The 21,960-nt window shown below is 45.6% G+C and overlaps 2 protein-coding genes across 3 annotated transcripts in view; both read right to left on the bottom strand.

The window, feature by feature from the left end:
* hcn2b (hyperpolarization activated cyclic nucleotide-gated potassium channel 2b) overlaps positions 1 to 9,123 on the bottom strand; it is a 30,164-nt gene extending 21,041 nt beyond the window's left edge. Inside the window, exons 1-3 of the mRNA XM_076039149.1 lie at positions 7,969 to 9,123; positions 6,307 to 6,730; positions 1,862 to 2,023 (exon numbers count right to left, since the gene is read on the bottom strand). Of these exons, the coding sequence (XP_075895264.1) occupies positions 1,862 to 2,023; positions 6,307 to 6,730; positions 7,969 to 8,852 (1,470 nt within the window). The 5' untranslated portion in view covers positions 8,853 to 9,123. The remainder of the gene's footprint in view (positions 1 to 1,861; positions 2,024 to 6,306; positions 6,731 to 7,968) is intronic.
* Positions 9,124 to 10,930: 1,807 nt separating this feature from the next.
* On the bottom strand, positions 10,931 to 21,424 carry bsg (basigin). 2 transcript variants are annotated; one of them, XM_076039651.1, is made up of 9 exons: positions 21,193 to 21,424; positions 18,165 to 18,515; positions 16,742 to 16,910; positions 15,530 to 15,618; positions 15,081 to 15,217; positions 14,327 to 14,603; positions 12,313 to 12,337; positions 12,141 to 12,213; positions 10,931 to 11,669 (listed from the first exon to the last, which is right to left on the bottom strand). In XM_076039651.1, the coding sequence occupies exons 1-8, from the start codon at positions 21,254 to 21,256 to the stop codon at positions 12,153 to 12,155; spliced, it is 1,173 nt and encodes a 390-aa protein (XP_075895766.1). In that variant the 5' UTR covers positions 21,257 to 21,424; the 3' UTR covers positions 10,931 to 11,669; positions 12,141 to 12,152. The 2 variants fall into 2 exon arrangements, with proteins under 2 accessions (XP_075895766.1, XP_075895767.1); XM_076039652.1 differs by lacking the exon at positions 18,165 to 18,515 and having other exon boundaries at positions 21,193 to 21,419.
* Positions 21,425 to 21,960: the final 536 nt, after the last annotated feature.

The raw sequence follows: 21,960 nt of genomic DNA, 5'->3' as shown, positions 1-21,960 counted from the left end.
CCTGGCTGCATTTCTAGAGGGCGGAGTCCAGACACTGTCAGCCAATCAGCCTCTAGTGAAGCCAGGGAATCCATTCAAGCTGAGCCCTTTGCTTAAAAGGAGGCACAGGCTTCAACAAGGAGACAAACTGGAGGGTAAAAGAGGATTCAAGGATGGCACTCGAAACAACAACAACAACAACAACAACGTTTGTTTCTGGGCACGCTCTCTTCACAGAAGCTGCTTGTTTGCCCAGATTAGAAAACACTGAATTAGAGCTGAGTGCTAATAGGACGCCAGTATGATGATATTCGTAGCTGCAGACTGAGAAAACACCTCCAGATGTCCAGAAAGACGGCTTGGAGAGGAGGAGGAGGAGAAGGAGGAAGAGGAGGCGGTGTTGGAGGAGGAAGAGAAGGAGGAAGAGAAGAAGGAAGAGGAGGCGGTGGTGGAGGAGGAAGGATGGTCTGGCATAGTGTGAGCGAGTTAGTCCATCCTCATTGGTCCTGGCCACCAGTTTAACTGGTGGAGTAGGAGCTGAGAGGCAGTTGGTGACTCCTAATTTGGCATCAGGTGGGGATCTGTTTATGGCTGCGTGCAGCCTTTTAGTAGGTGTTTTCATGAATTTGGTATTTAAAAATTCTGAATCATAAAAAACAGAGCAAATGCACAAGATGTCTCCTGCAAACAGGTTTGCAGAAAAAAACTTGATCATCTTTTCTTTCTTTCTTTCTTTTTTTTTTTTTTTACCCTTTTTGCTTTTGACAGCAGGGTTTCTCCTGGTCAATTTCAGCAGACCTACAAGAATATTTAAAACTGAGCTAGCTGACTCTGTTGTCCTAATTCTTCTGATTTGCAACAAAGATTCGTATGAGCAATTTATGTCCACTTAAATAAAATTTGTATTTGCATGATGGAACCTAAACAACTGGCTTTTTGTGAATTTTCCCAGGCAACAAGGCTCCCTTGCTGCGTGTCACACAAAGCTGTGCTGACGACACAGATCCTGCCTGATTATCTGATTAGACAGAGCGTCTATTAAAGAAAAAAAACAACAACCTGGCTCTCATTAATTTGCTAAAGTGTGCTGCAACCCTGCAATAAATCATTTCCTCCTCAAAGTTCCGTGCAGCACCACAGTCTGGCCAGGATGTCTAGAGGTTTTTTTACACAAAGTTTTTCACACGAGTGAAGAGTTTTTATCCACTCTTTTTTTTTACCCTGTTTTGGAACCAGTGATTATTTTGTAGAAAGCATCTCCTCATTGTTAGCAGATGAGAAACTACAGGTCAGCTAGATGAAGGAAGGAAGGAAGGAAGGAAGGAAGGAAGGAAGGAAGGAAGACAGGAAGGAAGGAAGGAAGGAAGGAAGACAGGAAGGAGGGAAGGAAGGAAGGAAGGAAGGAAGACAGGAAGGAGGGAAGGAAGGAAGGAAGGAAGGAAGGAAGGAAGGAAGGAAGAACATCTGAGAGTTAAAACCGAGATGATGGCTGGAGAACAAAACCCTACACTCCTCTTTTTTTCTTTTTCTTTTTCAGCACGCCGCCACATCTCCTGGGTTTAACTAGAGAGGGTTTAATTGAGGCTGGTCCTGCCTATGTGTGTGCATGTTTACGTGCATGTGCGAGTGTGTCTGTGTGTGTGTGTGTGTGTGTGTGCAGCGCTCAACCTTAAATAAATCCCATTTTCCCATCTGCTTGCAATCACACAACTTGGTGCCCCAGAGGGAAGAAAAAACGGTTGCAGGCTGCTGCTGCTGCTGCTGCTGCTGCTGCTGCTGCTGCTGCTGCACAAAGCTGCTTCAACAAACATTTTTGCATCGTCACGCCTAGTAACGCTGCAAACACAGACACACACACACACACCACACAGCCTCTGCTTACCACCATCTTGTTGAGGGAAACCCAGCAGTCGGAGGGAAAGTCCTGCAGCATGGGCACCAGGAACTGCAGGCAGCCGTCCCAGTGGCACAGCAGCAGCATCATGCCGATCAGGTTGAATATTCGCATCACAGCGCTGGCCAGGTCATAGGTCATGTGGAAGATCTGTCATGGGCGAGCACAGAGAGAGGAGGGGTAGGGGGGAGGTCGTGTGATGGGAATGAGAAGTTGCTCTGTGCTTCCAGAGAAAGGAGGTGAAAAAAAAAAAGCTGAAAGCTGTGAGTCTGCTGTGCAGGCGGCTGGATGAGAGACCGACCAGTCAGAGACTCTTTGCAGAGGTGGGCGGTTTTAGTGTTTCACCGATTTCACTGATTATGAGCCACGATGGATTCTGACCTTAGGTGGCGCTGACCGAGCTTCACGACGCTGCTGCTTGGCCGAGCTTTCGTCGCCGTTTAACGGTGCGGCGCGACGATGTCATGATGTATTGTGCGGAAAAAACGTCGGATACCTATAAATTTACAAAATTTACAAAATGAACTGCCTTTCTTTGTCGAGGCTGTGGCTGCAGTGCTGATGTTTCCTGGTCGAACATCCCTCACCGCCAGCCAGGCCTCGTCTGCACCGCTACACTGTAAGAAAAGGCCGGCTGACGTGTAAGCAATGGAATCGGAACCACGAGGGACTGGACTGGCTGCGAGGGAAGTAGGCCAGATGCTGCTGCTACATCCGCATGTTATTCATGTATTTATGTCTGCTGCAAAGTCCTGCTTCACTGGCCAATTTATCAGTTTCCTTTATTTAAAAAAGGCTCTTCTCCCACTAGAGACTATTGTCCTACATGTGAACTGGGCTGAATGGTTTGTGTGTGTGTGTGTGTGTGTGTGTGTGTGTGTGTGTGTGTGTGCAGAGATCTGGCACGCTTTGTTGTAAAATCCACAGTTCTCGGGTTGCCAGGTCGGGTCGGACCGGTGACTCATCGCTGCCCTGAACCCAATCGGACATCAAAACCGTCCTCCCCTCTAAACTCCTCAGGCAGCCAATGTCTGTCTCTCATCCCAGCCCACGACGCATTGAAGAGACATTCCGCCGCTTGTGCAGTGCCTTTGTCCAAAGGAGACCTTGGTCAGCGCTGCCATTTTGAAAGGACCAGTGCAAAACTTTCAAAGGAGCAAAAAAAAAAAAAAAAATCATGTTTTTAAGTGATACCTGTGCCATACTTTCTACATTACAGACAGCACAGAGACTAAAATCACGTAACTGTTGTGTTTTCATTTGCTAATGAAAACAAAACAAGCATTTACATTGAAATATAGGACAAGTCTACTTGTAGTCAGCCTCATTGCCCCACCGTGAACCTACAGCAGCCCACATTTTGAACATGTTAAATGAAAAAAAAAAGACAGATGTTGGTTTAATTGCGCACAATTAAAATAAGAAATTAGAGCGCCGCGCGCGTCCCCCAGGGAGCCTCAGTGCTCGGCATTGTTATTTTTTGCTATTATATTTTATATTTTGCACCAGCTACGCGTTGTTCCACTGGCTGAGCGCTAATGAGCTGTTTGCTTTTGTTTGTAGCTGTTCCTCAAAAATAAATAGATAAATAAATAAACAAATCAACGAAAAAACAGGGAGCGTCTGCAGACGTGACCAACATTCCCTGCAGCTGACGTACGAACTATCCCTACTTCCAAAATAGCCCTTTATTGTTTTCCTCAGCCGACAGACACACAGTCCATCAGGCCATGTGCTCATGTATTACGTACATGTACATTAGTATCTGAGAAAAAAGAAACTGTCCATCAAATCCTGGCATTCGGAATCTGATTACAATCTGGGCACAAATACAAAATGATAGTGATAAATAAAATAGTTGGTTCTGCCGCTGGATTATTATTACTGCTAAAATATGAAGGAGACTTTCTCGAGGATTCCCGACTTGCCCCCCAAACCCCAACAGGCTTCGCTGATTCCGGAAAAGAGGGAAACACTCTGAGAGGCCCTGGCCTGTGATCAGCGAGGGTTCCCACTATGATTAATGAGGCTGCGGGACTAATGTTCCCCCCCCGCCCCCACCGCCCCTCTACCCGCCCACCCCCACCTACAGCCGACGCCACAGACGGCACCTGGTCGGGCGTCACTGTCAGAGCCAGATCTGGGTCAAGGAGCAGTGCTGCCAGCAAACCCATTGGATAAAGATGACGTGTGCACGTCTCCGACGCGCACACTCAGCGATTCAGGATGGGAACACCAACGTTTCTCTCTGCGATTTGGCCCCCAATACGTTTAATAATTTGCAAACTTCAAGATTTCCCTGCATCGGAAAAAACAACCACTCAGCTGATCCGATCGAAACAGAAACGTATTATGGTCTGGCTTCTAGAAGCCAGGAGGAAATTAGTCCGGCTGTCGCTGCTTCAGTAAAAAACAAACACGTCAATCTGTTAAAAGGTGATTTAAGAAAAACAAATCAACCCGGACTCATTCTGTTGTTCTGCTTGTTTGTTTGCTTTTTAATCCATTAACATGATTGATGACGCACTCGTTTTGTTCAACGCCCGTCCCTACGCCGGCAACAAACAGTCGCCTAGATGACGAGACAAGGGTTTGGTGGTTGCGAGGCTCCACGCTGAGGCGGGCCGAGGTCAGCTGACACGACTGGAGAGCCGCGGTTGGCTGGAGAGGGGAGTCGAGTGCGTGAGTGCTTGAATCAGTAATCAGGGTTCTCATCCAGCTCAGATTACCACTCGGCAATCAGGAGAGCAGCAGGTACTCTTCCGGCCCAGGGGAACACACACACACACACACACACACACACACACACACACACACACACACACACACACAAATGCACACACACCTGACTCATATACACTTGGTTTGCTTAAACTCGGAAGCAAAGTTTATTGTGTTTACTGTGTTACATAAGGGCCGATAACACAGCAAAATCACTTCCTGTTATGTCAAGCTGACGGAAAGATGAAGCGCTTTGATTATCCACTTGGCTACTGTCCATTTGCGACGGCGTGCGACGAGGCACTGAGACAAAACTGGGGTGTCAGCTCTTGTTATGAGGGAGGGGAACATAGGAAATTAATGTCAAGGGCCGATGTGGTCTCAGAAAAGGCTGTTTTTCGGTCATCAAACTGATAAGCTCATTTTCATTTTTCACGGCAGCTCGGTGGTTGAACACAGCAGTAATCTCATTTTTGTGAGTGTGACAGCGGGCTTTGATTGAGAGAAGGATTGTTTTAATATACAAACGGAATAACACAAAGCGCTGCAACTGGAATCCAGGTCTGGACAATTAATTATTTAGCGAGTGAAACTGCAACTTAGTTCTGTGGTGGAGAAAACACCGTTGATCAATACAGTGAAATAATCCTGCAGCTGGAAGCAGTGTATCTAGATGTGAAAGCAAAAGTGCCAGTGCCGCCCTGCCAACTCAATTCCAATGAGCCGAATTCAGAACACTAATAGCTAAAAGAAATTAGCAATACTGACAATGATTGGCTGCAAGCAAAATCATCCTAATTGTCGGGATTTGGGTGCCACGGTAGCTAAAGGTAGAAAAGCTTCACATGGAAACTTCCTGTAGCTCTATTTCCAAAGGCTCACGCTGTGCGGAATGTTCTCGAGATCTCAGGTGTTTTCAGATAAAAGGAAACGTGTGCCTCAACCCTGTCGATGATCTCCCCAGAAATGAGAAAAGCCCATCCACCCTCTTTTACTTGCTTCGCCTGTCTGAAAACATGTGAGTGCAAAGCTCTTTGTGATGTAAAAAAGGGCCCTCATTCCTCTCAGAGGACAGTGAAGAGACCCAGGTGTTTGTCCCACTTTCTCATATCACTTTACAGCAGCCTTGAACTAAAAGGGTCCTATTATTGTAAACTTTATCAGCTCTTCAAAATGTCTTTTTGCGTTACTGGCATGACAACTAACACACAAAGTACAAACAAATGACAACTTGCGCATTTCTAGATGCTCTGACTTTTTCCCTGTTACTGCATCGAAACGAGACGTTTGAATTTTGCTCCAGCTTCCACGTCACTAGCTGATTGCTGATTGCTGATTGCTACGTCCCCCGCTAGCTAGCAGGGAAGCCCACTCCGTTGTGCACATCACAACAAGGGAGTGGGCAGTTCCAAGGCGGAGCCACGGATGGAGCAGGTAGGGGAGGGGGGAAGAGAGCCAAAACAGCCTCTGATGGCTTTTTGTGAGGCCAGTACAGCAAAAAAACTGTTGTTTTTTTCTCCTTCATTGTTGGAATTCAAACACCAAGATTAATTTAATGAATCTGGAACTGGCCATGACAGGGCTTATTGAAAGGCTGCTTGTGTGACGCAGAATGTAAACGCTGGATATGAAATGCAGCCTCATTTTCATCTCTTGGACTGGATGGGGGGTGCAGGGATGGGGTGGTGGGGTGTGTCAACATCTTGTCCTACCTCCTCCCACTGGTGGATGTAGCGGATGAGCCTGGACAGCCTCAGCAACCGCAGCAAGCTCAGGATCTTGGTGAAGCGGACGATGCGCAGCGCCCGGGCCGTCTTGTACATCTCCGAGTCGATGCCCTTCTCCACGATGAGGAAAATATAATCCACGGGTATGGAGGAGACAAAGTCCACCACGAACCAGGTCTTCAGGTAGTTCTTCTTGATCTTGTCCGGGTCCAGGATGATCTCCGTGTTGTCCTCGAACACGATGCCGGTGCGGAAGTTCAGCACCAGGTCCATGAGGAAGAAGGTGTCGGACACGACGTTGAAGATGATCCAGGGCGTGGTGGTCTCGTCTTTGAAAAAGGTGATGCCCACCGGGATGATGATGAGATTTCCCACCATGAACATCAGCATTGAGAAGTCCCAGTAGAACCTGATGGGGTCGGGCAGAAAGAGACACGATTGAAAAAGTGTTTTCTCTGCTTGCGACCTCCTAGTTGATGCGTAAGGACGCTGAAGGTGGATGTTAAACCAGAATAAACCTTGACGAATCTAAAATCAGCCACGAGGAGACATCTAGAGTCAATTAAACTCTCACATTGCCATTTAAGGGTCCAACATCATCAAATGTCACAAAGGGCCCCGATACCTCTCACAGGTTAGCGACAACTCCACAAGTCATATGTTGCTTCTGCCCTCTGAGGCCACCTCAGCTTTTGTCCCCTTCCCAGGGTGTGATACTTTTTAACAGGGAGTTACAGACAAGCACACTGGCAGGAGGGCTAAATCAGGAGAGGTTTTTTTAAAATATATATTTAGAGAAAAATAGATAATAATGAATTGTGTGTAACTGCTCTGGAGTTCAGAAATGGAAAATAAAGATCTGCGAGCGGGTCTAATGTGTGACCTTTAATACAGTGTGTCATTAGAGCGGCAGTTTTCATTTAGGAGGCCAGGAGATGAGTAGATGTATTGATGAATCCATCAGCACAATTAATTAGTGAGCGCTTTCCCCAATAATCAATCAAAATGCCAAACAGCTCTCTTTGAGCTTGATGTTTTTTACAGACCAGATTAAAAAAAGAAAGTACAAAGAATCAGTTTGTTTGTTAGGTTTCTAAGGCGACTCCCTTCATTCCTCAGTTGCTCAGTCTGTGACTCTGCATAAGCAACATTGATTTACAAGCATTGCTGAGTCATGACTACAGTCCCTCTCTGTTCCGGGGGATATTTTGTTTAGGAATGTTCCGTTGGAAGGCTTCCCGTGAGCTCGCTGATCGATATTCTTAAATTTCAGATGGGAAATGTGAGCCATGCAGCTGCGTGCTCGGTTATAGTTTATTTCAGGCTGCTGCTACTGTTTTATTCTCCAGATGGATGGAGATGCTGTCCTTGGTGCTGAAACGCATAAACATCTAAAACTTGGGTGTTATTTTTAGGGTGCAGCTGCAGAGATCCTGCAGAAAAAGGAATGTGGCTGTTTGTCGTCATCCATGTCACATTATTTCAGTTTGCTTATATTTCTTAAACTAATATATTTACTAATGTGAAAGTTTGAGATTTTAATATTAACAAAATAATCGATATCATAATAATATGATATCAAAATGTGAAATGTTTTGGTCATAGGTAACTGTTTAACTGTTTACTACTACTTGACTCGTCCCGTACCTGAAGTCGCTGTACGGGTGTATGATCCAGTTCCCCGCCGACTTGACGCGCTCCTGCTCTTTTTCCACCGCCTTCTGGCTGCCAAACATGCGCAGGGAGAACTTGTTCACTCCCGGCTGCAGCATGGAGCTGAACTGCCGCTGCATGTAAGTCTGGTTGCTGCTGGGCTCCCCGTCATCCGCCACGATCTGGGAACCGTCCTCGGCTTTGGGGAACGCCACGGAGTTCCTCGAGCTCTGGCTCTTCCCCACCGGGGCGTTAGAGAAGGAAACTCTGGAGTCCTTCTTGTCGGCGGCCGCCGCCGCGCTTCTGACCTCGGCGGCCCCGGGCCCCTGAGTCAGGGACCCGGCTGAGGGCACCGAGCCGTCCATGAGAGCAGCTTTCTCCTCGTCGGCCGCGGACGCCGCTACCCCACTCTCCTGGCGGGAGATGAGGGAGGAGAGGCTCCCTGAGCTCGCGGGGTCCCTCCTACAGTCTCCGTTCTTGTTGCATATCATGCCGATGGCCGAGGCGCCTGCCACGCCCGCCTCTGACACCGCGTGCCCTCTGGCTCTGAGCTGTGCGCGCGAGGCGCCGGCGGCATCCCCGCTGTGGCGCGAGGGAGCTGCTGCTGCTGCTGCTGCTGCTGCTGCTGCTGAGGCTGCGCCCACAGGTGCGGAGTCATCGCCTCGCGCCAGCCACGGCTCGCTGCTGCTGCTCTGGCTGGAGTTTTTGCGCGCAACGCACGCGGCTCCGCCTCCTGGCGCGCGTCTCTTCATCTCGGTCCCGTGATCCCCGCGTGCGGCCGGGGGGCCGGCGGCCGGACGGGGTGGAGGAAGAGCCGGTGGCGCTCGAGAATGATGCTGGAATTTGGGCTCTTCATCGCCGTCCTCCGTCTCGTCCATCGCGGCAGAGAGGCAGACAGAGGGGCGGGACGCTCCCCGACCTCTACCCCGGCTCTGAGGCCGCGAGAGTTGGGCGAAAGTGGCGGCGGAAGCAGCGCGGAGGAAGGACGTACTTTTTGAGTTGGAGCGTCGCTGTTCTGCTTTCCGTCCACGCGCCACTTCAGGGTGTGTAACGCAGCGCGCGCGCCGGTGCCGTTTCTATGGCTGCACACTGTGTGTGTGTGTGTGTGTGTGTGTGTGTGTGTGTGTGTGTGTGTGTGTGTGTGTGACCTGTGCCTCTGAAACTAGGCAGGCCACGCAGGCAGTGAACAAAGCGGGACACACCCAATAATCAACCACAACACAACACCTGCGTTTTCACGTTCTCATTATTATTTTTTTTTTTTTCCAGATTGTATTCAAACACTGCATTATTTTTTTGTTTGGTAGTATGTTTACGAGAGGGGCCCAGGTAATCTTCATTAGGTCATTAGAAAAAAAGAAAGAAAAAACTTTTATTACGTTACGCTGATTCAGCGTGCCATACCCGGATGAAACACGACACTTGACCAACACAGTCTGGTCAGGTAATCAGTAGTAGCTCCAAAAACACACCGAAACTTGGACATGAGCTCCGTGCCTGTTGCTGGTCCGCCCCACGGCACCCAATACGTCCGCTAGGACCTCATCGTGGGTAAATAGTGACGCTCTGTGGACATATGCGTGCACTGCATACAAGAGCTGCGTCGCAATCACGTCAGAACTTCAGAAAAACCAGAACCCCAGAATTTTAATGAATATTTGAGTCTGCCTATGGAAGCAGATTTTGTATTGTATGCGGTGGATAACTTCAGCATCAGATTATCAGATAATGCAACATTTAATCAAGTTGAAAATCATCTCAGAGGTAGTTGAGGACATGTAGAACAAGAATCGGGTGGAGTTTGCAGAAAGCGCTTTAAAAAAAAAAAAAAAAAAAAAAACACGCACTCAATTTTACAGTGTAGATGGCGCGACTGAGCCTTTCCGAAGCGTAGTTGGCGTGACCGCAGTCTCCACTGAGCAGACACGGACTCGGCAGGAGCGTCACTGTATCACAGATTATTGCGAGCATTTGTTCTGCATTGTTTTGCTTTCCTGTGGATTACAATTTTGTGTTTGTGTTCATGTCTGGTGCAAAGCAGTGCACGCGTGCCGCTCTTTGTTGACGCAGTGGCAGGATGGGGAGAGTTGCAGCGCTTTCAAAGGGAGGGATTAAGAGGATTTGCATACACTAAACTTGACACACATGCGCACACACATATATACGGTGGTGAACATAGTAATTGTTTTCTCTTTAAGACTTCGAAGTTGAATAATAACGTTGCACGTAATGTGCGTCTTTGAAAAGCAGGCTCTAACTTCTAAGTATGTGACTTGCTGCAGGTTAAAGTTGATGAGCTGCACTGGAAAAGGTTTTGCCACTGGTGAGGCTCAACTTTTAACTCCACCTCATTTCTGTTTTGTGCATGCCAGTTAAAACGCAGCTCTGTCAAAACTGTACAAAAAGGTACTTCATTCAAAGTCACGCACTCATTTAGTCGTGTAAATAAATGACAAGTGCAGACAGATACATAAAATCCAATACATTTATTTAGTTTGTCAAGTTGTACATCAAATTTGTCTTCAATTGTTTTTTTTAATAGATAGTACAACAACGTACACAATTCTGGCTTATTCTTTTGCTTTTTTTTTTTCAATTTGGGCAACTCTGAAATTATCACATCCAATCACAACACTACTCAGCCTAAATGGAACATATGGCTTCTGAATCATCAACACAGTACAGAGGGAACAGGTGACAGTTTCAACAATCGCACACAAACGCATCTCTGATGACACGGAGTGAGAAGGAAACCTTCAGTGGCTGCATTAGATCAGTAGGATTATGTGCTTGATTAGACTGAAGCGTCAGTGCGTCTCATTGAAGGCTGCGTTCGACAGAAGCAACAGATGTTCAATCTATTGCACTTGGTCCTCAATAAAATACAGACGGATCGTATGTGACAGGAAAAACGCGCGGCAACTTACAATCTTGACTTCAAATTTTTGTTTCAAAAAAAAAAAAAAGGAAAGAAACGCAAAGCGTGAATATAATGCTAATTTCTTGCGGCAACAAAATCTAGCAGACACTGATTCACAAGTCATCTCTGCGTCTAATTTTAAGCGTCACTGTTAAAAAGCCTGTAACAAATAAAAACAAAAAAGCAAATAAAACGCTGCTTGTTAAGGCAAAGTATAAAACTCTGCTAAGGGAGGTTCATAGTGTTGTCGGGACAGATAAGGTGTGTGGGACTTTCAAAGGAGTGTGCTCCAGTCAATGCTAGAAAAGAATGGCAGTGATTTATCGGGACCAGTGGTGTTTCCGATCCTCCAAACACAACTTGCGCGGTACAAGTGAACCATTCCACACTGCAGAACAGGACAGCAAACCGACCGCAACGGTTCGAGGTCAGTGTGGGAAAGTTTCAAAATAAAGCAAAGAACCACAAACTAAGCATTCCTCACATGAACTTCCTATGATTTTACAATGAACACACGTTTTTTTTTTTCTCTATTGACAGCATTTAAACTCATGCAGTAGTTTGCCCCACGGCCTCAAGCAGAAAATTATTTCACACTATGTGCTTTGCAGCACAGGATGGAGGAGGGAGGAAGAGCAGGGGGGGGGGGGGGGACAGGAAATGGATCGTCTTCATTAACACCCAAGCACAAAAATAAAGGTACTTAAAATTGCAGGGCGCACAGTATGGTGTGCAACACAACAGCTGGATCCTCGACTGACATCTGGCTGTCTGTCTGGAAAAAGAAGGGGGGGAGAAAGTTAACTGTGAAGTCATGTGCTTTATTTTACATTTCCTTTTAAAAGCCAAACGTGAACATGCAGACATGTATAATAGGGCTGCAACTGACAATTACTTTCATAATCGATTAATCTGGCGATTATTTAAACGATTAATCAGATATTGGCACTTTTGCAGATCCCTTTACAATTTAGCTTTAAGTTGTTTTAGGCATTTTCTAACCAACAATAAAGATATATACAGTAAAACATATATAAACAAAACAAAGTCACAAAAAGAGGAGCATCTTTCCGCAGGACGGATAATGAGCGTACTTGGGCATAGCACTAAATGTGATAAAATGTACTAATTTGTTTTGCAATACACTTTCTTACCACTAGAGGTTAATAATCTTACAAACTGGGCCTTTAAAGAAAGTTTTTAAGACTGGACATTGGATTCGGGTTTGACTGCGGGAGTGTCATACCTCCATCAGCGTCTAGTTTGAATTCCTTTGCCTCACATTCTTGTCTTTGTGATTTGCATTAGAATTGCTCTTCCTGAAAACAAATAGGACATCGAGAAGGGAATGTTAGTTTGGTGTAAGGGGAAAAAAAAGAAAGAGAAATGAATCTGATCTGCGGCTGCCAGATACTCACAGAGGAGCAGCTCCTGAGTCGTCATCTGCTCAGTGGTGTGATCAAAATAAGAGAGAAGCACAAAGTTAGCAGAGTCCGACACACCGTTCTGAATGGATGCAAACATTACATGCTAAACCTGGCCTTAATGTTAGAGCATGTGTGCACAATGAGATTATGGGCAACTTTAACATGGACTGCAGCATGCCTGTCTATCGCAATACTGACGATGCATCATAAACCAATATTCTGAGATGCAATGCACTGCAGACCTAGGAAAAAAAGACACGTTACCGAAGACCTCAAGCTGAACCTCAATAAATGAAAGGTCTTAAAAAAAAAATTACGTGTTTGTTCCAACCGTCCAGAGTCTCATGCAAAAAAAACAAACAAAAAAAACCCAAGCAGAGGAACAGCAAAGGAGCGCTGCGCTGGCTGCAGTAAGAAACAACACGGAGCGCCTTGGAACCGGCGCCGCCTGCTGGGTACAGTGGTGCTACTTACACCAGAGCAGAGGCACGTATTGACAGCGTAGGGTGTTGCTGACACATGACAATGACACAAATGTAAATGGCGCAACTGGCCTTTGCGAGGCTGCCTTTCAATCCCCCCCCCCCGTTTTTCTTAAATCATGCAAAAAGTACAAGATGCAGAAGGCATGCAGAAGGCAGAATGCTGTAATATCGACCGTTAAACCTCAAACGGCCTCAAGGCAAAACTCGAAAGTTGTCCGCCGGCTCAAGTCGCGTCTCATTGGACTCTTTCATTGGCTCAAACTCAGCGTGTGTTAGAAACAAAGGGACCAATGAGCAGATGGGGATGGTTGACAAGCTTTGCTGTGATCACAGGGCCAGTGAAAGAGTGGCAACCCGTCCGAGCGCGTTCTCCCTCGGAGAAGTGGCGACTATGAAAGCGACTCATTCAGACTCCCATAGCTTTTTGTCCACGCCGGTCATCGCAGCTCAACCACTTCAGTCCGACATGCAGTATTTGTTCACTTACCAAAATGCAAAATCAGCAGCGAACAGAGAAGTAAACATGGAAATAATAACGATAAGAGTTTCCACAAACACAGCAACTGAACAGAGAGCTCAACACTGACACCTCGCTTGTTCCACTGATAAGAAATGAAAGCAGAAGAGAAGCAGAGTGACTAAGACTCCACCAAACCCGCTTCCTATTGCGCAGGGAGCATTTTAGATGCAAGTCACTAATGACCTTATTGCAAAAAGAAAAAAAAACATTTCATTTTCATCAGTAACTTATGGTCTCCAGTCTGAAGTAACAGTTTTATTTGGTTAACTGGCAGAACGTCCGACTGCTGTAGCTGTTTTCTTTGCCCGTTCTTTTCTCCTTGACAAGTGAAGATGCTTTGGTGCAGTAAATATTTCTGAAATATGCGGCAGCGCCTCCAAGCATGTAGGAATCGCAGAGGCATCGTGCGGAACGGCCCCCCCGCAGACTCACTGTAGCCAATAACATGATGCCCAACCCGGGCGATCGGGCATCGACGGGCAGCCACGTGAGGTAGAAATATTAATCAATTCTTCAAATCTGCTGTCGAGATAAGAACTTAGGTCGTCAACACGGACTGTTTTAGAAACATTAAGATACAGATTCGGTGATGGCTTTTTTTTCTTTTTTTTTCAAAAAAAACCATTGCGAGATAAACAGAAAAGAACAAAGGAGGATCTTAAGGGAAAAATTCTGCAGCAACAAAAGCAAAAACACAAAAAACTGACACCTACATTTTGAATGCGTAATAGTAATATAGCTATAATAATATATAGCTGCAGTACCAAGGAACCAGGGTTTTAGTAGACCTTTTAGGCTATAAACAAACCCCATTGAAAGAACCCATTATCACTGATAGTGGCGATGAAATGATCACTGAAATCATCGGTTAGGCCGCCAACACAACTGCCTTTAGCTCATTTATGACCGCGCAGCATTAACTTCAGTCGGTCAGTCAGTCAGCCAGTCAGCCTAGGCGCTGATGTGACGTGCCGTGATGGGGGCGTGGTGCCGAGCGTACCGTCGTTGATCTCATCGGGCTTTCTCCTCTTCTCGTAGATGAAGATGATGGTCACCAGGACGATGACCTCGGCCACGATGCCCAGGAAGGGCCAGAGGGCGGCCAGGCGGCTGCGGACGCGCAGGTAGATCTTGTCGTTGGCGCTGCCGAGGTCGTTGGTGCCGGAGCAGACGTAGTCTCCGATGTCCGTCTCCATGTTCAGGTCGTTGATGGTCAGGGTGGTCTTCTCGGGGGTGCTCTTGATCTCGTACTTGTCACTTGTGCCATTGATGATGGGCTAAAAAAAAAAAAGGGGGGGGGGCGCGGTCAGACACAAAACAATGGACATGACCACACACTTGCCACAACCAAAGTCTGAGTGACTAAATCAGTTCTGTGGCGAGTATTACTGGTATTCTCTCATAGTTCCACCACAGCACTCCTGTTCACTGGGTTAACATTTTGATACTGGAACAATGTTCAACACAAAACGCAATTACAGCAAGGATTAGAGCAAGTATAGCAAACCTGTAATTAAGTTCAGGCACTGTTGTGATGCGACTAGCATGAAGCCTGTGACATTTCAAGGATATCCGACTGTTTAAATCTGCATTAACTCCATCAGCACTGGAAGCAAACTGGAAGAAAACCAGTGTAAATCTGCCCCCGTGTGGCATGATGAGGTTAATGTTTAAATCCCTCATTTCTTTTTGTGTATACAGACCGACCGACAGACCGACCGACAGACAGACAGAAATGCTATGAGGACCAATACCGTCTGGGAGCCGTCCACCTCCTTGACCCAGGTCCACTCAGTCGGCAGAGGATAGCTGTGGCTGATGCAGACCATCGTGGCTTTGTCCTTCTCATTGCCGTGCTCAGAGTGCTTGTAGGCGGCGACGTGAGGCGGCGCTGCAGCAGGGAGAAAGGAGAAGCAGTGAGGTCGGGAAGGACGGCGGGAGATAGCCTTGTCTGTTTTTATGACATCGAGACGGTCGGGATATCTCAGAAGTCTGGCGTCCTTATCTGATTACATCACAGCGGTTTTACTGGGTCCAATGATTAACCACCCCCAGCAGTCTGTTACAATTTGGTTTGGATTTTGAACCTTAGATCACTGAGCGCTGTTCCTACATTCTTTCGGCTACACCCCCACCGTCAACAGCAGTGGACTTGAAAGATAGCATATCAAGCAGCTGTGCTTCGAAGAGTTTGTCAACTCACTTTTGACTTCAATGGTCTCCTTCGCCACTGGCTCGGTGAGGAACACGCACTCGTACTTCCCGCCAGAGTTGTAACCGATCTTCTCCAAACTGCAGAACAGAAAAACAACAAGATGAGGGATGAGGGCAAAAACCTTCTTGCGAAAGAGGTCACATCGAGCGACTTCAGGCATCGGGCATGTGACCTCTACCGGCTCCCAATGAAACCACAACAAGGACCAGTTTTTCCACTGGGCCCAGTCGAGAATTCACAAGACAACGCAGTTTATGCTCCGAGTAAAGAAATAAGGCTGCGTGCTCGCTGAATGAATATTTCAAATTTGCTCCCCAGTAATCACCAATACTGCTATTGTTTGGTGCTCCAGTCCCATCGAGCCCTGCCTGCTCTCTAATGGGGAATTAAGGTCAGAGCAAGTGAGCACACTGCCGGTGGCGCTTTCTCCTGCTGCCAACATCGCAGGCAAAGCTGCGAGAGTGCACGGTCCATCTCACTGCTAATCAGGAGCAGTAACCGCCTGAATGGTGGCCCTCACAGTGGGGTGAGGCTGCGCTCACACGACAGGTCTGAGTGCCCAACTTGGATTTCTTTCATATCTCCGACCATATCGGCCCTCTGTTAGTTTGCCCTCTTTGCTAACAGGGCAAACAACCCGCATGTGGCTCGCAGGTCACTGGTGAACAAGAGCAAAAGAACATTCATTGTGCGACTGACACTAAAACAAGAACACAATCACGATGGAAGACGCTGTGTTTCAGGAATGCACAGAATATTGCTTGGGTTTTTTAAATGATTTATGACTCGCCGTGGCAGAGACCATGTGACCCGTCTGCTGAGACCAACGGTGCACTGGCAGGTATTTGAGTCATTTCTAAATCTGAAGGACGCCAGAATCCAGTCTGACCAGATCCAATTTCACGTGTCCTGATTCTGCTTTGGGTTTGTTCATACTTGACATAAATTTCATCTTTTTGTTTTTGAAATATGTATTGGATTATTAGCAAACCTGCGACAGAATTTGCACATTTCAGTCACCCAAGATAAAAATAGTATGCAAGTTAAACTTGCTCTTTTTTCTATAGTTCAGACTGAAAGAATACTTCTTTATTTTCCTGTGTATTTGCATTAAAAAAAAACCATACAAAATTGTATTATTATAATTATTATAATTATTATTATTGTTATTGAGTTACTGACTGGGCTGCAGCTACTCACTTCAGGGTTGTGAGGGGGGAAGGCGCCTCAGAGTTGGAGCTTTCAATGGTTTTGCCATTGTGCGTCCAGTGGGAGCCCTTGATGGGAAGGGTATTGCCGGTCAAGTTGCAGTTGAGGATAGCAGAGGTCTGGTTGACGACCTCCGGAGGTTCAGCCACGATGACGGGACCTTCGGATAAACAAGACAAGGGGACAAGTGAATTTCCTGTGTGTCAAATGGAGGCTGGGAGTGAGGAAGGTGTCAGCGTGGAAAGTTTTGCGTTTGCAGACTTGGAACAATCTGAAAGATTTAATACTGAAATTTCTCATTATCACTTGGTCATTAATTCCACGTCTAGTGGTTCCAGAAAATGGAAAAATGTCTCTGAGGTACAAAATAGAAAGTCAAAAAAAAAAGGGGAGCGTTTAATAATTATGATCATGCTATTGTCATTACAAGAGGATGCATTATTAGAAGGTAATTTTGGTTTTCATAATAGGTTTGGTAAAGTGATGAATGTTCAGACAAATTGAAAGATTGAATATGTTTCAACACAAGCATAAATTCTAACAAAAGTACCAAGGAAAGGTGCAAGACAGCTCTCTGAAATGAGATCTGTCGCACACCAGGTGGAGCGGAGGAGGGCACAGCAGTAGGTGGACTGGAAAGCTAGTAGACACTAAAACAAGGTCACGAGGGAGGGAAGATATTTTTCAGAATTGCATGCAGAAGAAGCAACAAAAGGGAAATCAAATATATTGAGATATATAGAGAATATTACTGCCAATTCCGTGACCAAAGAATCAGTCAGAGAATAAACTTTGTGGCTTCAATCAGTAACGCTGACTCTTCAAAGCATCGCAAATAATACTGGACCATAAGGCAGAGAAATGCCCCATGGCAAAAAATAAAGAAACTCTATTTCAAAATCAAGTTGCCATCTTCTGTTACTACCATTCAGTGAGCAACAGGACTGTTTTGCAAGCACTAATAGATAGGGGGTTAACCAATGTTAGTGTAAAATGGGAATCTACCAAAAAGCAGTCAAATCTGACACCCCCTTTTCTTTAAAAACAATTTGTATCATTGATTGCCATTTTGCCATTTCCAGCCTTATGACCAGTATTAGGAGGAGGATCATGGTTCTGTGTACGTATGGCAGAGGTATCAGATGAAAGAGACAACATGGTGGATCGGGAAAATAAAGGATGAGGCGGCAGCTCAGCTACGCTTCTTGACCAGGTTTGCGTTGGACTACGGGACAACCTCAGAGGAGGGGACAGGGCGGGGGACTGGGTATACTGGGAGGGGCCGGGAGGAGGAGGAGGGTACTGGACCGGAAAAGCATGGGAGCCAAATGTAACAGGAGCTGAATGTCCAGGGTTTCACTAATGAGGAGATGACAGCCAAGCCGCATCCCCTCATGCTTCATCTACCACTCACTTTCCATCACAATAACGTTTGCCTGCGAGCGGATCCACTTGATTTTGGGCGTCTTCTTCAGCGCATTGCGGTCGGGGTCGTTGGAAGCGCGGCACTCGTACATGCCCGAGTCATTGAGGCTGAGGCCAGAGAGGTGAATGGTGCTAGTGGCGTGGCTTGAATAGGTGGCGTTTATTAGCACGCGGTCGTCCCGGGCCCCGTCAAAGAGCTGCGTGAAAGTCTCGTCGGGCTCCTCGCCCTCTACGAACCACCACTGCACCTCGGGGACGGGGTTTCCTATCACCTCACAGTGCAGTTGTGCGCTGTCACCTTCTAGCTTCATCTGAGACAAGGGGGACTTGATGAACCCCGCTGGGCGCCGAGCACAGTCGGCCCCGGCAAAGCAGAGAGTCATTTAGAGTGGTGGGTGTAAAGCGAGCCAGGGTGATTTCAGTGACGATGAGAGTTTGAGATGGAAGAAAGGCAAGCAAACAGAAAGACAAAGAAACAGAAAGTTAATTTAAAACAAAAAAAGAGAAATGAAATGTAAACATGACAAGTGGGCACAGAGAAAAAGGCATGGGTCAGAGCAACATTCTCACAAAAATGTCACGGAAAATGTTTGAACCATTTATGGTACTCTGACCCGTCCAAATAAAACCAAGGCATGTGATGTAAAGGCAACATAAAGACAACAGAGATGAACAAAGCTGATCACGGAGCACAAAATAAAGCCACACAGCTCCATACCGGAGAATGAATGGAAAATAAAATTGTGTTAATGTAGATTATTAAGAAAATATGTTATTATAGCCAAAGGAAAAAAAAATCATAGCAAAGAAAATATGTATATAGCCACAGCCCGGATCACATATGTGTATTTATGTTGATTAGTTAGACTCAGTGGGTCAACTTTCCAGATTCAAATCCGAGCAGGTGGATTTGTTTGGCCACTCAGTGGTGGTCAGGGAGATTATGAACTTGGGCGGTTCAAAGGAGAATGTTGTTGTTACATTTCTGGCCAAACACCTCGGAGGCTTGTTCACATTCTCTGAAGAAAATCCTCAAACTTGAAAAACACATCTAATCCCCAAATCTACTTATGTGACCGTTCCAGGTCACTGGCCTGTACAAATTGGCAGCTATACTGTAAAGTGACAACTACCCATAATATAAACCACGTGGGATGTAGTCGACGGCAGCGATGACTGACAGTGCGTTTTACCCAATATTCAACAAGAAGTTGTAATGGCTGAGCAATACAAAAATGGCCTTGTGTTGTATACACAGTGGGAGGTTTGATATTTGTAACAAATAACAGATTGAAGAGAACAAACTACAGTCAAAGAAAGCCCTGCTCTATCTTTCTGTCTTTCTGTGAACTTGAGAAAAGCACAAAGCATTATGAAAAAGATTAAAATGTGCAATCCAGAACCCACGTTCAACACTCACGCAGAGCAAACAAAGCACAATGGAGTGTGCGTGCTTTTCAGGAGGGTTACAACAATCCAATGTCAATTTCAAAAGAAGGGTCCCCCCCTGCGACCAAAGCATTGACGCAAAGAAAAAAAAATATATTTTTCACACGAGGGTGGTTTGAATTTTAAATTGAAACCACTTCAAACTTGACACTTTCGTGGAAGGAGGGTCCAATAGGTCCAATTCTCATCCCACGTAACACCATTAGAAGCAGGCAGCCGCAGGCTTTCAGCATTTCCCTCTCATTCAGTAAGAGCAGGTTAAATGATGGAGGCTCAAAATGGTGGACGATTTCAAAATGACTATCAACACCTTTTACCAAATGGCTCAGATTGAACACTGAATGATTAATACGGCCTCGGCTCTGTGCTTTGTAACCTAATTTCAAACCTATGTTGAGTAAAAGGAGAACTGGAACTCGGGGGAAATCTAATTTTACCTCTGGTCCACTTGACTGCCTTCATTGCCACTGGCAGGAGTTACTGCACGGCACGGGAGTGTTCATCCGTCAAGTTCATCCCCTCAAAAATGATCATGTCTGTTGCTGACCACAAACTGGATATTTGCTTATTTGATGTGACTTAACATGCACCGCATTAAAACTAGGCTGTCAACAGTGACAGCTTAACGTGTGGGTGCAAAACAGTTGTTTATGAAAAAAAAAAAAAAAAAAAAAGCTCCATCAAAACACTTGTTTTTGAAAAATACAATAAATGTTTGTTCACAGACAGCGAGCACGGTGCGGCCTGCAACATGGCGACAACCACAGCGGTGACCGTCCAATCCCTCTCGGCAGGTTCACAAAAACAAACCGCTAACCGTTGGACGTTGTTTTTCTGCGTGTGTGCGTGTTTCTAGCCTTCACTCGTTCGGCAACACAAAGGTCACCGGCATATGGGTGATGACCTTAGACACCGAGAAGAGGGGGAGGGAAAAAAAATTAATCTGTACTCTGACAGGCGTTTAACAACACAAGAACACCGCTTCATTCTCACACTGCGTTGTCGCTGCGAACCAGTTGCTCAGCAAGGGACTTCGGCAGCGTTGCTGAAACCTAATATTATTTTTCTAAAACACACCCAAACCGAACTGCTCGCCCGAACAGAAAAGGCACCGCCGCCCCATGGTGACGTTCATAGACCGTTTTTTTTTTTTTTTTGATACTACGACAACAAACGTCACGCAGCCACCATATGCTGTAAATTATCGGGGCTCACGTGATGAGAAAGGCGTTTGACGATGGAAATTCGTCTCTCTCCGCAGATTCAAACGTCAAATCTGCCGTTTGCTGGCGAAACCTTACGGCGAGGCTATCGCCAAGCGCAAATTAGCGAAATGTCTCTTGCGATATCATGCTAGCGTTAGCCGTGTTGGAGTCTCCCAACGCCGGGATAAGGTCATCGAATCTCGCCTCGACGACGCCGTTTTCTGGTGACAAAAAAAAATGTTGACAATTTTTACGCCTTAAAGGACAGGGTCGAGAATGGACGTGTTTATTGACCGTGAGGAGGGCAAAGTCTAACTAATAATATTACATAGTTACCCAATATGGCTGACGCAAAATTCTTACCTGTGGATGCACTGGCTCGCCAACAGCTGAGCAGAAGGGCACCAACAGCCCAAAACAACTTCATCGTTCTTCTCGTTTTGTGCGTTTCGTGTATCGAGGGCGGCGGCGACGACGACGGACGCGCTCTGTGTCCCCTTTCCGATGAACTTTCGGCGAGATGTGTCCGCCGAGTTTTAGCACACAGCCGAGCCGAGGTTGCGCGAGTCGTCCTCTAGTTGCGCCGTACGCACACGCCCTGCACGGCACGTAAGCGTGACGTAGTACATCAGGGGCGTGGTCAAACGGAGCGACTCGGCGATTTAAACACGCAGTCCTGCAAATGTATTATGAAGGAGAGACGTTAATTTGCATATTTTTTATATATATATATATATATATATATATATATATATATATATATATATATATATATATATGTATATATATATATATATGTATATATATATATATATGTATATATATATATATGTATATATATATATGTATATATATATATATATATATATATATATATATATATATATATATGTATATATATGTATATGTATATATATGTATATATGTATATATGTATATGTATATGTATATGTATATATATATGTATATATATGTATATATGTATATATGTATATGTATATATATATGTATATATATATATATATATATATATATATATATATATATGTATATACATATACATATATATATATATATATATATATATATATATTTTTTTTTTTTTTAACTAGCAGAGCGCAGTGAGAAATG

This window comes from Nelusetta ayraudi, unplaced genomic scaffold (assembly GCF_046127955.1).
Source record: "Nelusetta ayraudi isolate G7.1 ecotype Tasmania unplaced genomic scaffold, CSIRO-AGI_Nayr_v1 ptg000059l, whole genome shotgun sequence".
Taxonomy (NCBI): domain Eukaryota; kingdom Metazoa; phylum Chordata; class Actinopteri; order Tetraodontiformes; family Monacanthidae; genus Nelusetta; species Nelusetta ayraudi.
Note: the sequence above shows the minus strand (reverse complement) of the source record. Positions and strands in the feature narration are given on the sequence as shown.

Bases quoted from the DNA above. Each gene is read 5' to 3' on its own strand.
- bsg (XM_076039651.1), bottom strand. From the start codon at position 21,256: ATGAAGTTGTTTTGGGCTGTTGGTGCCCTTCTGCTCAGCTGTTGGCGA. The intron at 15,218-15,529 runs GTGAGTTGACAA...TCCCTGCTGCAG, and splicing joins GGAGACCATTGAAGTCAAAA to CGCCGCCTCACGTCGCCGCC. The intron at 12,338-14,326 runs GTACGCTCGGCA...ACCACTGAGCAG, and splicing joins GCCCGATGAGATCAACGACG to ATGACGACTCAGGAGCTGCT.